The sequence below is a fragment of the Diabrotica virgifera genome, chromosome 1, assembly GCF_917563875.1.
Source record: "Diabrotica virgifera virgifera chromosome 1, PGI_DIABVI_V3a".
Taxonomy (NCBI): domain Eukaryota; kingdom Metazoa; phylum Arthropoda; class Insecta; order Coleoptera; family Chrysomelidae; genus Diabrotica; species Diabrotica virgifera.
Window position 1 is genome coordinate 65386971 of NC_065443.1, and position 16020 is coordinate 65402990.

At 31.8% G+C, this 16020-nt stretch overlaps 1 protein-coding gene across 2 annotated transcripts in view; it reads left to right on the plus strand.

Annotated features, from left to right (window-relative positions):
- The window catches only part of LOC114330037 (uncharacterized), a 157994-nt gene extending 142350 nt beyond the window's left edge, over window positions 1-15644 (plus strand). The window contains exons 9-11 of one of the 2 annotated variants that reach the window (XM_028279334.2): window positions 4686-4954; window positions 7673-8412; window positions 15065-15644. In XM_028279334.2, coding sequence (XP_028135135.1) covers window positions 4686-4954; window positions 7673-8412; window positions 15065-15366 — 1311 coding nt within the window. In that variant the 3' untranslated portion in view covers window positions 15367-15644. The remainder of the gene's footprint in view (window positions 1-4685; window positions 4955-7672; window positions 8413-15064) is intronic. The other variant, XM_028279335.2, reaches the window with a different exon arrangement.
- Window positions 15645-16020: the final 376 nt, after the last annotated feature.

Genomic DNA, 16020 nt, shown 5'->3' on the forward strand with positions numbered 1-16020 from the left:
TTTTCTCTAAAATGGATAAGAAACGTTTTATAGTAAAAAAACTTAGTTTTTCATTTTTTATAACTGTTTTAAAAAAAGAAGAAGAAAAATTAGCTGTACGTCTTCACGGAATTATCATCATTTATACCTCATCTATCGCTTAAAACCTTCAAAACCCTGTTTAACATTTTTACGTGAAATCGATGATTTTTTTCCCTATTAACTGGTGTATAATAATTTGAAATTCATAACCAAAAATTGACTACCTGTCTTGTCATGTCACCTCAGTCTGATAATTAGATTGTCATCTCCTTCACTTTTGTTGGTCTGTGTCCATTGAACTGGCAAGAACCACAAGTTCTTATCGAGCAGGAAACCATGTTGCCCTTTGAGCACTCCTAACACGTTTAATCTTCTAACATCGACTTGGAGTCGCTATAAATATCATAAAATTATTATGTAAACCATAATTCTCGATGTAACCAATTTCAAAAAGTTGCTAGTTTCATGTACTAGGCAGATCGTAAGTATTACCACATTTTTCTTTAACTAGTCACAATTTTAACCTTTTGCATTCATTCTAACGTGGAAATACTTCGTTCTAGGCACTGAGGATGATCTGATCCAGATTGAAAACGTTTTGCAAATCCTTTTGGATGACTTTTAATGTTTTTTAATAAAACTTTTTTACACCATTATACAAACGAAGTTTTTACTTCTGTATGACTTTTTATTTTCATTTTAAATCGTTTATATTATACCACTTGTGAATGTTATAGTTAGACACTAGTTTATTTTCATAATCCACAAGACAATTATAGTTTTAATATGAATCTGGGTACACACATACACATTCCACTTAATAATTCTCTGACATTTCGAAACAATTCGAAATTCTTTTTGTAAATTGTTTGTAAAATGATATTTTGTCATGCGCCTCAGTTTACGCTACATACACTTTATTTAAGCCAAATATCTTTCTTGCAGTGTACTTTTGAGGTATAAAATAACCAGTATCTGTCGCTGGGGGTGAGATTTGAGTAATACGCAGGGTGCAGAAGCAATTAATGCACTTTTGTCAATACTTGTGCCACGATGCATCAATGTCGGATTTACACTCAGTCCAGTTGGACAGGAAATTGGGAAGGGAAGTGAGCAGCATGAGTATGTACATAGGTCACTCGCGCTGCCACTGTTTATGCCGCTGCCATTGCACGGAGCTCCCTCAATTATCGGTTTTTGGGAGCGGAAGTCAAGGACAGGCAACGCGACTGCGTGTTCATATTCAACCACTCTCGCTCACTTGTCGCCGGCGTTTGAGTGCGAAAGGACGTGTTGTAAAGCATCTTCAGCCAGCAACTCCTTAAAAAATTTCATACTAATTTTGAAACACAGAAATTATTTTAACATGGGCAGACTACTTCCGATCTCTATTTGCTAAAGGCGACGATAATGAACCACCAACACGCTAACACCTGAAGTTGCAACAAACGAAGAAATAAACATCGAGGAGGGAGAGGTAAAGGAAGCATCAAGAAAATTAAAAAATAGAAAATCTCCAGGAGAGGACAGAATATCGAACGAACTCCTAAAGTACGGAGGACAAGATCTAACTAAACAACTATTAAGAGGAAACAGTAGCGATCAACAGGTAGCGAAAACGCGTTCCAAGATTGCAGCTGTAATTTTGAATATTTTTTCGAGATATTTGGCACACGTATTCGTAATATAATAAAGAATGGCAGTACAGAGCCCAATTTGAAAAATATGTTAGTATGTGCCCCATACAGGGTGAGTCATGAGAAACTGTACATACTCCTACCTCGTATGGAGGCCCCTATGGGGAATAACAAATGACCCAATTTGAAAAATATATTAATATGTGGAAATTACTCTGTAATTAAATACAATATTAAAAAAAACGAGCCTGTACCGCCATTAAGAAGAACAAAAAAATACACTTTCTTCAAATAAACTTTTTTATCCGATGCCTAGATTTTGTGTCATTTTGGAACTACTAATGAAATAAAAAATTTTAGTAGTTCCAAAATGACACAAAATCTAGGCATTGGATAAAAAAGTTTATTTGAAGAAAGTGTATTTTTTTGTTCTTCTTAATGGCGGTACAGGCTCGTTTTTTTAATATTATATTTAATTACAGAGTAATTTCCACATATTAATATATTTTTCAAACTGGGCTCTGTACCGCCATTCTTTATTATATTACGAATACGTGTGCCAAATATCTCGAAAAAATATTCAAAATTACAGCCGCAATCTTGGAACGCGTTTTTGCTACCTGTTGATCGCTACTGTATCACCTTAAAAGGAAAGAGCTAGACGTATCTGCAACCTGCTGAAATAAACATCTATTAATTTCAGTTCCCATAGTTATTCCGTTAATTCTTGGTCTTCAAAGCACACTTTTGAGTAGGAGATTTGAGGAAGCTAGGACAAATAATCCCCGGACAAATAATCCCGGACAAAAAATCCCCACAAATTATCCCTGGACAAAAAATCCCAGGACAAAAATCCCCGGACAAATAATCCCCGGACAAATAATCCCCGGACAAAAAATCCCCACAAAAAATCCCGGACAAATAATCCCCACAAATTTTTTTGGACAACATATCGCCACAAAAAATCCCGGACAAAAAATCACCAAGAAATATTTGCTGTCGAATAGTTCTCTAAAAGTTTTCCTGAAATTTTAACAAATGTCGAATTCCAATTCCATGCTGAAAACTTTAAATTATGCATGACAAAAAAGTGTGAGTTTTTTCAAAAATCGTGGAAAGTATGGGGAATGAGCTAAGACCCCGTTTTCATGACAGGCGCTTAACGCGCGATTACAACTACATACATTTTACTTGAGACCGTTCACATGCCAACGCGCGTCTTAATGACCTAAACGCGCGTTAGCATGTGAACGGTCTTCAGTAAAATGTATGTAGTTGTAATCGCGCGATATCAAAACGCGCGTTACGCGCCTGTCATGAAAACGGTGTCTTAGCTCATTCCCCATAGGTTCCACGATTTTTGAAAAAACTCACACTCTTTTGTCATGTAAAATTTGAAGTTTTCAGCATGGAATTGGAATTCGAAATTTGTTAAAATTTCGGGAAAACTTTTAGAGAACTATTCGGCAGCAAATATTTCTTGGGATTTTTTGTCCACGATTTTTTGTGGGGATATTTTGTCCAAAAAAATTTGTAGGGATTATTTGTGCGGGATTTTTTGTGGGGATTCTTTGTCCGGGGATTTTTTGTCCAGGAATAATTTGTGGGGATTGTTTGTCCGGGATTATTTGTCCGGACCCCGATTTGAGACACTTTTTGTCCCAATAACTACTCCATTGACACTGACAAATGTTTATTTAGTCAACAATGTTCAACTCAATTCAGTGTTAAATAAACTATTTTTTAATATCTTCAACTCCTATGTTATCATCTAGTTCTTGATGTGCCTATCCGTGACGAATGTTGGCGATCATCATGGCAATTTGTCTTGTCGAAGGCAGAACAGTTCTTGTCTAGAACAGGCAACAAATGCCTAGTCTCTGGAATGAACAACAAGAATATTATTTAAACTGTTTTATTAGGAAATATGTCAATATTTGTCTTTTATACATTGGTATATTTTTATTTAAATTTAAAAGTTCCATAATTTAAAGGTATAATACGTTTAACTGTTTAGCTGAGCTGCTTCGGCTTACAAAGCCATCTTCAGAGCTCTACAATAAAATAACTTAATATAAGTAACTAATTTTAAATGTTACAACATTTAACTTACGTCAAAATCCATAAAATACCACGAATAAAGAAAGATCCCATTTTTATTGAAAATTTTTTTAATTGAATTTTTTTTAAGGTTATACTGCTTTACGATCGAGAGTGAAATTTTATAATGCCGGGCGCATGCGCACACAGACAATATGTATTTCGTTGCTAATCTTTCAAGATATGTATGTATCAGCTCTGTCAGCGCAAATAAGTCATATTATATCATATAAAAGGATATATTAGTGTTCTTAGTAAATGTATTATTTATTATAATTTTTGTGTCTTTGGATTTGTCTCCCTCGGGAATAAGATATTTTTTAATAATAGTAAGTATATTTAAAGTATTTTTGTATACCACTTGGTCTATTAAATTTGTCAGTATATATGAGAAATCTTGTAACCTGTCAAAGCAAAAGGGATATAGCTCAGTGGTAGAGCGTGTGACCGGAGATCAAGAGGTCCCGGGTTCAAATCCCGGACGATTCATATTCTTTTTTTTATTTTTGGTACCGTTTTAATAAATAAATTTTAAAAGTGGTAGGTAAAGAAAGTTAGTTTAATATTTAAATAAAATACAAATAACCTGTTAAGTATATTAATTTCGTTGAAATCATAATAATAGGAGTATAACTTCTTACGTGCGTACAAAGTACACACACATTCTTTTTTTTAATAAACATCTAACAAACGGCTCATTAGGACTTCATAAGAAACACATTAAAAAGTTAAATCATGGTACAGTTACAAGCACCCTTACATCTGGGGTCGAGGCAGCAGACAGAATGGCAAACCTGATGTGGGCTTTTTAAATATCTCTTCTAAAATTTAGTTACATAAATCTTGGTTTGAATAGTATTTAAACTATTACATATATAGAAGTAGCAGAAACATGTTGTCAAATGCTTTAGCATGTCTATTTTCCAGGTATTTGAAATGATTCATTTGAACACCTACAAACCGCACATCACCAAGAAGTACGCGAAGTTAAGCTGTAGCTTGGAGCTTGATATAGCATCGGCCGATCACCTGCATAGAGAAGCTTTTTCCAACACTGAAATTGCCAGCGCCAAAGCGAAACTTTTAAAACTTCAGGAGTTGCAAGATAAGATGAACAATATATGGAACAGTGTCAGGTGGTTAATGAACGTTATTACATTTGCTAGAGATCGAGTTTCACTGGGTATATCTATAAGGTAAATTTAAGTTATAAAACTAATACAGGGTGAGTCATGAGGAACTGTACATACTCCTACCTCGTATAGAGGCTCCTATGGGGAATAACAAATGATCATTAAAAAGTGTCTGCTCCCCTTGTTTAATAATATACAGGGCGAGTTTCGCATTTTGACTGAAATTTATATTCGTCATAATTTTTGAACGGTCAGATCGATGTGTCTCTTATTTTTGTCAATCGTTACACTATTACCACCTAATCAACTGATTTATTCAAACTAGAAAAAAATCAGGTCCGGCTTTAAAAAATTAGTTCGTTTGGGTCTTAGAAAAAATTTCACACTGTATACGCTTTTTGAAAACTCTAATATGAATTTTCAAATTAGGTAAATTGGCAATTAAAGCGGCATATTTATTTTTTCCCCACACGATTACTTAATGTTTTATAAAAAAATCAAATTTGACTATGAATTAAAAGTTTGGTAAAGTAAACCATAGATTTAAAAAAATTAACTTTTATTACAAAAATTAAATTTTTTTAACAAATATTTGATTTATGTTACCACCCAATCAACTGATTTATTCAAACTAGAAGAAAATCAGGTCCGGCATTAAAAATTAGTTCGTTTGGTTCTTAGAAAAAATTTCACCCTGTATACGCTTTTTAAAAACTCTAATATGAATTTTACAAATTCGACAAATAGGAAATTAAAATGGCATATTTATTTTTTTCCTCACAAGATTACTTAATTTTTTATAAAAAAAATCAAATTTGACTATGAATAATAATTAAAAGTTGGGTAAAGTGAACCATAGATTTAAAAAAAATTTACTTTTATTACACAAATTAATTTTTTTAAACAAATATTTAATTACAAGAAAAGAAGTATCCATTAATTATTAAATATCCAGTAAATATTTAATTTATGTTATTGTCCTTTTCATGATCATTTTTCAGTGCGTCACAAATGATAGGAAAAAGGGTAAGTCCGTGATAATACACATTTATGACATTTATTCTAACATGACATTTTAGTTAAATCTGACAGTTGTCACATTTTATTTTTAATTGAGAATAAAAACAAATCAAATGTGTTTCTTGCATTTATAAAATGGTATTTCCTTTGATTTGTATAGTCTTATAAATTATACAGATTATATTTGTAATATTATTATCTAATTAAAAAAAATTATTTTTTTTAATTATGGCGCCATCTATCGACAACTAGAATAATCACAGAACTAGAAGTAATCACCGACGTGCCTTTTTTTCTGTCACATACAATTTAATGCGTTAGAAAGGAATCGAAAAACTGTGACGCACTGAAAGATGATCATGAGAAAAAGAATACCAGCCAATCAACTGATTTATTCAAACTAGAAAAAAATCAGGCCCGGATTTAAAAAATTATTTCGTTTTGGTCTTAGAAAAAATTTCACCCTGTATACGCTTTTTGAAAACTCTAATATGAATTTTACAACTTAGACAAATAGGCAATTAAAATTACATATTTATTTTTTCCCCACACGATTACTTAATTTTTTATTAAAAAATCAAATTTGTCAAAATCGGAATTTTAACCTAAAAATGAAAAAAAAGATGAAATCACGGTTTAACTCGCTACAACGTTCCATTAAAAAAAATTTCTGAAATTTTTACAACACATAGCTCTTACCATTGTGAAGACTATGACAATTTTTGTAGACTTTCAGTCTTCTTCTCGTAAAAGTTACGAATTTTTAAAAATAAAAGGTGCAGCTTCGTGAATTGCAAAGTTAAATCGCAAAAATTAAGTGAAAAAATTTAAAATTTATCTATTTGATCACATCTATGTTAAACTATGGAGTCCAAAGAGAAGTGATGGGGAGTTTTAGATCTAGACGTGTTATAGAAAAAAAAATGGTGAAACTTTTAATTTTAAGAAAAACGTTATTTAATTTTTTTTATTTTTATTGTAAAATTGCGATTTTGACAAATTTGATTTTTTAATAAAAAATTAAGTAATCGTGTGGGGAAAAAATAAATATTCCATTTTAATTGCTTATTTGTCTAATTTGTAAAATTCATATTAGAGTTTTCAAAAAGCGTATACAAGGTGAAATTTTTTCTAAGACCCAAACGAACTAATTCTTTAAAGCCGGACCTGATTTTTTCTAGTTTGAATAAATTAGTTGATTCGGTGGTAACATAAATCAAATATTTCTTTAAAAAAATTAATTTTTGTAATAAAAGTTAATTTTTTTTAAATCTATGGTTCACTTTACCAAATTTTTAATTCACAGTCAAATTTGATTTTTTTATAAAAAATTAAGTAATCGTGTGGGGAAAAAAATAAATATGTCGTTTTAATTGCCTATTTGTCTAATTTGTAAAATTAATATTAGAGTTTTCAAAAAGCTTATACAGGGTGAAATTTTTTCTAAGACTCAAACGAACTAATGTTTTAAAGCCGGACCTGATTTTTTTCTAGTTTGAATAAATCAGTTGATTAGGTGGTAATAGTGTAACGATTGACCAAAATAAGAGACACATCGATCTGACCGTTCAAAAATTACGACGAATATAAATTTCTGTCAAAATGCGAAACTCGCCCTGTATATTATTAAACAATGGGAGCAGACACTTTTTAATGGTCATTTGTTATTCCCCATAGGGGCCTCTATACGAGGTAGGAGTATGTACAGTTCCTCATGACTCACCCTGTATAACTCTTATAATATTCCTTTTTGTATCGTAGATGTCTTATGCAAACGGAATCTACCGATTTCGGAACACCGGGTCTACTACAGATCCCTCCAGAAGAGAAATTGTTAAAGCATACACTAGGTCGAGGATCTTGGCCAGGTCCTGGTCATGTGATGTCTTCAGCGAACCTTATAACAGAGTTCAGTAAAAGTGAACAGAACCTCAACATTAACGAATACACCAATAATTATAGTAATAATAGCTTAAAAGAACCGCAAAGAAAAGACAGCATTACACCGGCTAAAAGCGAAAACATGCTGTGCAGGTTAGCCACCCCGAGTCAACAACGAGAAAGAGCAAACACCATATGTAACATGTCGTCCAATATAGAAGTACCCCTTCTATCAGTAAAACAGTCCAACAGTCTAGCCAGTATAAACACCATTAACGTAACAGATACCTCAAATAGTATTCAGAGCGTCAGCTCTGATAGCGACTGTAGCCTACAGCCCTTTATGGGATCGTTTAACAAAAGACGAAAATCCAAAATGGTGACTTCCAAAAGTATGATAAATGTCAAACAAAGCCTAAAACTCGAAAAAGTAAAATCTCCCAACAGAGCTTTATTGCACCCAGATCTCAATTCCAGTTTGTCGAAAAGTCTGACCAATTTTAACGCTTATATAGATGTAGAGGATGGTACAAAAGATACAGGGTTATATCAAAGTGATTCTAAGAATGAGAATGGAATTCTGCAAGTGTATGCTGCCTATGAAACTGGTTTGGCATCTGGTATGTATTTCAAATATTTCTTACCCTTCGTTATCGGCATTGTTGCTACATGTATCTTCTTAAACTTCAATTTTTAACATTTTGTAACCTGATTTAAGATTTTTGGCAGTTATGAATAGCATCTAACATTACTAAAATATGGGTTCTTCATATGGTACTTCCATTTCAAAACTCAATAACTCGAGAATCTTAATAACTTGTGAATCCTTATGAGAAACAATATTTTGTTCACATTACAAAAGAACCAGACAATTCAATAAATATTGCGATGAAATTCTCGGGGTTTCTGTAAAATAAAAAACCTAGCTTACCTAACCTAACTAATTGAGAAAAAAGTGATTAGTTGAGAAAGTTATAGCTACAGCAGATGCATTTTTCCTAACTATTTCCAGTTTAGAGGTTATATAATATCACCATTTGAGCATTGTTTTAGAGCTAATAACTTTTAACCTAAGTGTTTCACATACTCTAGAGTCTAGATTATATTTCTGCATTTGCAAATTTAACCGAATAGTAAATTTGCATTCTATTATACAGGGTGTTTGATTAAGAATTGTCCATATAGTAACTGGAGAAATCATAGCACAAAATACGAAGATTTAACATAAAACACTTAAATAAAATGTGGCTCCTTACTGAGTTATTTACAGGGTGTTTTATTTAAAAATTGAAAAACTATTTGTACCCAGTACTTTAAAACTATTTAACATAACCTTGTCATACTTGGCAGGAAGTGTAGGTACTGTACACCCTACTAAATTATGTTAAATAAACGTTTCTGGCTACTTTCAGAGGCGTGCGACGAGGGAAAGTGAATGGTTAGCCCTTCCCAAATTCTACGCCACTGGCGGAGTTGCTATTTTAGCGTTTAGTGTTATTTTAGTGTTTAGTGTTATTAGGTATTGATTATGTCGGTGTTTTTGGGTCATAAGATTGCATTTTGCATCATGAATTTTGGGTCATTACGCAAATAAATTTTTAATCACTAATAACAAAAAACATAATTTATTGAATTGTTCTTAAAACGAATAGATGCATTTAACATTTAAAAACAGATTGGGGTTCTAAGAAACCGTATGTTAATCAATAACATTATATTTTTGAAGTTATACTTCTTTAGGCGCGATCGGGAGTGAATTTTTATTATGGCACGCGCATGCGCACACAGACAGTATAGAGTTCGTTGCTAAATCTTTCAAGTTATGTATGTATCAGTGCAAAAAGCTGTGAAAAGAATATATTGGTGTTTTTAGTAAATATTTTTATTATAATTTTTGTGTCTTTGGATTTGTCTTCCTCGGGAGTAAGGTAATAAATATTATTAAAACATTTTTATATTTATACTTCACTATTTGTTACCGTGATTTATTATTATGTCCGAGAAACCATGTAAGTAGAGAGATTGTGGGTCATTGGAAGAGCATTCGACTACAGATCGAGAGGTCCCGGTTTCTAATCCGGACGATTCCTATTCTTTTTTTTTTTTAATTTTTGGTATTGTTTTAATAAAAAATTTTGGAAAGTGGTAAGTACTAAAATTAGTTTAATATTTAAATAAAATAAAAATAAACTGTTTAAGGTATATTTATTTCGTTGAAATTATATAATAGAAGTATAACTTCTTACGTTGGTAGAAAGTACACACAAATTCTTTTTTGTTATTAGCGATTAAAAATGCATTTGCGTAATCAATTGCAATCTATATTCTGATCCAAAAACACCAACACAATTAATACCTACATTAGTCAAATAACTGTCGCTTCATTTTTAACTTCAAATATCTCGAAAGATAATGACTTATCGTTACCAATGAACAGTATATTATTTCGGAGAAAGTATTGGAGAATCGAAAATTTGCACTAACATTATTATTTCGCCAGTGGCGTAGAACTAGGAAAGGGTCATCTATTCACTTTTCCCCGTCGTACGCCTCTGGTAGTAGCCAGAAACGTTTATTTTACATAATTTAGTAGGGAGTACAGTACCTACACTTCCTGCCAAGTATGACAAGGATATGCTAAATGGTTTTAAAGTAATTCAGTAAGGAACCGCATTATATTTAAGTGTTTTAGGTTAAATCTTAGTATTTTGTGCTAAGGTTTGTCCAGTGACTATATGGACAATTCTTAATGAAACACCCTGTATATAGAAATATTCATGAGAAAAATTGAGGCATTATTGGCGTGGTAGTCATGTTGAGGTTGTAAGTAACGTTTATATTATTAACCAACGCCTATCCTGTATTGAACAATCAACTATATTTCCAAGGTGAACCTTATCGCACGTCTTAGGCAAGTCTACAAAGTAAAGCATGCAGGTATTTTGTAAATGATTTTTTTTTATTTGTTGTTGACTGTAAATGTAATTTATCTGTTCCATTCGAGATATTTGATCTATCTCGTCTAAATTCTAGGTATTTTCGTCTAGTTATACTCCCAGTTTTTTTTTTTATTATCAGTGTATTTACTCACGGTTTTTGCTCAGAAGTTTAAAGAACCGCTTGGATTGACATGATATTTGGCACGCACATGGCTAACATTTCAAAGAAAAAAAGTGATATTGTGTCAATGTGTGCTTTTGCCCTGGGGGTGAGTACCGCCCCATCTCGGTTCTGAAAAAACATACTTACGTTCAAAATAAGTCCGGAAGTAGATAAGCTGACTAATTCTAAACAACTTTTGTTCTATAGAGTTTTTTCACTAAGTCAATACTTTTCGAGTTATTTGAGAGTGTATATTATGTTCATTATTCAACAAAAAAAACACGTTTTCAGACTTTTCAGGTTTTTCGCAAATAGCTCAAAAAGTAAGTATTTTATAAAAAAATTGCCTTAGCCAAAAAATATAGCTTATAAAAAATTGAAAAAAAAAAATGGTGTATATATGAAGTCTGTAGACCCAGTAGAAGCAGAGTTTTGGCTAATGAAGAGTAGGTTCTTATTCGTCAAACTTCAAATCGAATATGTATTTCCACGTGAAATAACTAAAACATTAAACACTTTTCGGGGAAAACCCATCATAACTTTTTTAAAGTATGTATTTAAAAAAACGCTTTATTTTTGTTTTTTTTTTAAGTTTCCAACATCAAAAGTATGCAAAAGGTACGCTCAAAATAAAGTTTGTTCCTTTTTTTTGCTAAAAAAATCGTGAAAATCACTTCCCTAATTAGCATCTCAAATCAAATTAATCGTTACCGCTTCATAAGGTATTTACTTAGGTATTGTTTATATAATCTGTAAGTTTCATCGGTTCAAAATGCTTATTTTTAAGCATTTTGATAAAATTTTGTTTTAAAGTTAAAAATTTTTTTTGTTAATTTTTAAAGAAAGTCTTTCTTTTCAACATAACGGAGAAATTATTAGTGATACCAAAATTTTCAATGAGCAAAAAATGTAGCTTTGCTTCTCTGAATATTTTGGATTTTTTGTTTTACTGTAAAATAAGAATGGGTTAAGATATGGCTGTTCAAAATTTACATACACTCGTGATTAGTGACTCGTTCAAGCCCTTTTAACTACAGTCCTTTCAAAAATAATCACTTTGAATCGAGGATACTTACAGATCAGATAAACAATACATAAGTAAAGTAACTTGTGAAGCGGTAACATTTAGGATGCTAATTAGGGGGTGATTTTCACGATTTTTTTCGGAAAAAAAGGAATCAACTTTATTTTGAGCGTAACTTGCTTACTTTTGATGCTAGAAACGAAAAACACAAATAAAGCTTTTTTAAACACTTAAAAAAGTTGTGATGAATTTCCCTGAAAAATGCTTCATTTTTTAGTTACATATTGATATTTTAGTTGAAATATTCGATTTGGAATTTGATGAATAAAACCTACTTTTCATTAGCTACAACTCTCGTTTTACTGCGTCTACAGACTTCATAGATACACCATTTTTTCACTTTTTTAAACTATATTTTTGCTATTTTTTTCGATAAAATACTTACTTTTTGAGTTATATGCGGAAAACCGTCTAAAAACGTGTTTTTTGTTGAAAAATGAACATATTCACTCGCAAATAACATGAAAAATATTGACTTAGTGAAAAAACTCTATAGAACAAAATCTGCTTAGAATTAGTCAGTTTATCCACTTCCGGACTTATTTTGAACATATGTTTTTTCACCCCCGAGAAGGGGTGATACCCCCAGGACAAAAGCACCCGTCGGCAAACATCACTTTTTTTCTTTGACATGTTAGCTATGTGTGCCTTTCATGTCAAACCAAACGGTTCTTTATAATAAGTCGGATAGTCTAGGCGTCAAATAGAGGTCACCGTGTCCTTTTCAATTCTGATGGACAAACTCAACGGTTTCTTTTAGATTTTTGGGAGCTGATTACGAATTTCGAGGGTGGATTTCGATCCAAGTGGTCAAAAAATTGTTATAAACAATTTAATTGTTTATAAATTGTTTATAAGGTTCTGGCACATAAACTAGAAGAGATAAAAAAGAATATTTCAAATAAAATTTGTTCGTTGATAAAAAATGAAGAAAAAAACGTTTACTAAACTTAAATCCAACAATTAGAACTCAAGGTATTGTAAAATTAGTGCACAATGCAAATTGCAAATTGTAAAATAAATATTTTTTGAAGTTTTATCGATCGTAACTCATCTTCTACGCATGCAAATGAGCCTTAGAAGGTGTCATTTTAACGTTTCATTAATAGGCTTTCAAAAAGAGTTTGTTAAATTACATGATCTTCATTTGTTTTAAAGTTATATCGATTTGAAGTAATAATTTTCTTAAAAAAATTGTACATTCATTTGTTTATAAGGGTTTTAAACAAATTTAAGCTATGAACATTTATAGTTTAATTGACAATAATGATAGAAAAACTCAAAGGGAACATTTTGAGCCTACGAAAATGTTTGTAAGTTTATTTTTGGCCAAGATATCGATATTTTAATAGTGCGCTCTGAGGCGCAAGATCGGCTCACCGCGTAAAGGTTCACGTGCTAACTTCTAGATGCAAATTATAATTTCTATGTATATATACGTTATCTTCATGTTTCATTTTTGAAGAACCTAATAAAATGTTATCATATAATTCTTATAATTAAATCATCATACTGTACCTCATATCACCTGTCATTCTATTTACTTTTTCTTTTATTTTTTGTACTCAATGAGAAAAAAAAAACATTAAAAACTAATATTTCAGAAATAGAACCAAAAGTAAGTTGATATTATTTATTAATACTATTTTTACAAACTTTTTGTTTCATGCATCTGAATCGAGATATACAGGATATCTCAGCTTTTTGACATCTGCATAAGTTCTTAGAGCAATTTTTACAGTTACATGGTGGTACTAATGTTCTTGTAGGCAGTAAAACTAAAACTTTCTGGGGCTTCAGAGTCTAATTAATTATCTATATGATATAGATATAATCTATATCATAGATATCCAGTGGATAGTGGATAGTATCCATATAAAGTGGATCTAGTTCTTTTGCAGCATCATCAAGGCACGTTAATTCTGTGTATGCCGCCACAACATAAATGCTCGTTTTATATGCAGTGATGATGCTGCAAAATAACTCTATCCATTTTGATATGAATATCACATATTGGCTCATTTGCATGCGTAGAAGCCGAGTTACGAACGATAAAGCGTCGAAAAATACTTGACTGTGAGCCGATATTGCGCCTCATAGTGCGCCATTAAAATATCGATATCTTGACCAAAAATAAACTCACGAACATTTTCTTAAGCTCAAATTATTTTTTTGAGTTCTTCTATCATTATTGTTAATTAAAGTATAAATTTTTACAGCTCTTTACTTGAAACCCTTGTAAACAAATTAATGTACAATTTTTTAAAGAAAATTATAATTTCAAACGAGTAAAACTTACAAACAAATGAAGATAAACTAATTTAATAAACTTTGTTTGGAAGCCTACCAATGGAGGCTTTATTTGTCTCACTATAATGGAGCTTTAAAGTGAGACCTTCTAAGGCTCATTTGCTTGCGTGCAAGGCGAGTTACGATCGATAAAGCTTCAAAAAATACTTATTTTGCAATTTGTATTGTGCACTAATTTTACAATATCTTGAGTTATAATTGTTGGATTTAAGTTTAGTAGACGTTTTTTTCTTCATTTTTTATTAACGAACAAATTTTATTTGAAACATTCTTTTTTATCTCTTTTAGTTTATGAGCCAGAGCCTTATAAACAATTAAATTGTTTATAACAATTTTTTGACCACTTGGATCGAAATCCACCCTCGAAATTCGTAATCAGCAGCCAAAATCCATAAGAAACCGTTGAGTTTGTCCATCAGAATTGAAAAGGACACGGTGACCCCTCTGGCGCCTAGACTAGGAGGTTTTGCAATATTTTACCGTGAGTGAATGGATTGATCTTTAACATATTCAGATTTGGAGTCGTTTCGAAATCGTAAAAATGACAGCTTCGTGTTGCCAGTGTTACAGTTTTCTCTTCTTTCTTGTATTCTTTCTACAAGTTCTGTCTTGTGTTTTAATCGCATGGCTATAAATAATTATTTTGACATACTACAAGTTTTTGGTTTTCTGTCCAATTATTTTCTTCGGATACCTATTAGTCTGCGTTTTCTGTAGGCGGGTTAATAATTTTTGAACTCATCAAATAAATTTCATGGTTTATTATAAATTTTCAGGAACTAGTCTAAAACTACATGTAACGCCACAAACGACTGCACGTGAAGTGGTCGATCTAGTTGTAAAACAACTCAACATGGCCGTCATCCTCAAGGGCAAAGATGGTCCAGTGTATGACGTCGACAAGCTGAACAATTTTTGCCTTGTGGCGGTGATAGGTGCGAGGGAGCGTTGCCTTAGGGATGATTTCAAGCCTTTACATCTTCAAAACCCTTGGAGGCAGGGAAGGTTGTACGTTAGACAGAAACAAGATGTTCTAGCCGCTCTTGAGCATAGTAGTAAACACACTTTGATTATTTGAAAGTTTGTTATTTAAACAAATATGTTAAAAGTTGACAGATTATTAAGGTGGCATTTTTTAATGTTTTAAAAATTCAATTCTAATACATAGTCCAAGAGGCAGCGCTGAAAAATCTCTTTGAATTTACTAAAGCTACATTTTTCACTGTAATTTACTGTGATTGTGTGGAAAAACATACTGCGGTCGGTCAAGCGAAACGTAGAACAGGGGTTACTGAGAGGGTATCAAAGTTGCTTTCCTACGAAGGTAATTAAATCCATTTACTAAGGCTGAAAATCAGTACACACATTCTAAATTAAATATAAATACAAGTTATTATAGTCGGTCAGCTGTATGACGGGACAGAGCCGGTCGGTCGGCCCCAATGAATGTACAGGGTTATTCACTATATTTTGACGCCCTTGTAAACTGCTTTATTTACAGAATTAGAAAAAAAAATGTAAAATACAAAAGATATTCGATTTTTAAATTAAGATTTTTGACATATATATCGTACTAGTGACGTCATCCATTTGGGCGTGATGACGTAATCGACTATTTTTTTTAAATGGGAATAGGGGTCGAGTGCTAACTCATTTGAAAGGTTATTCAATTCCCTATTCAGTAATATAAACATTAACTTGATTAATTATACAGGGTGTCCAAAAAAAAATT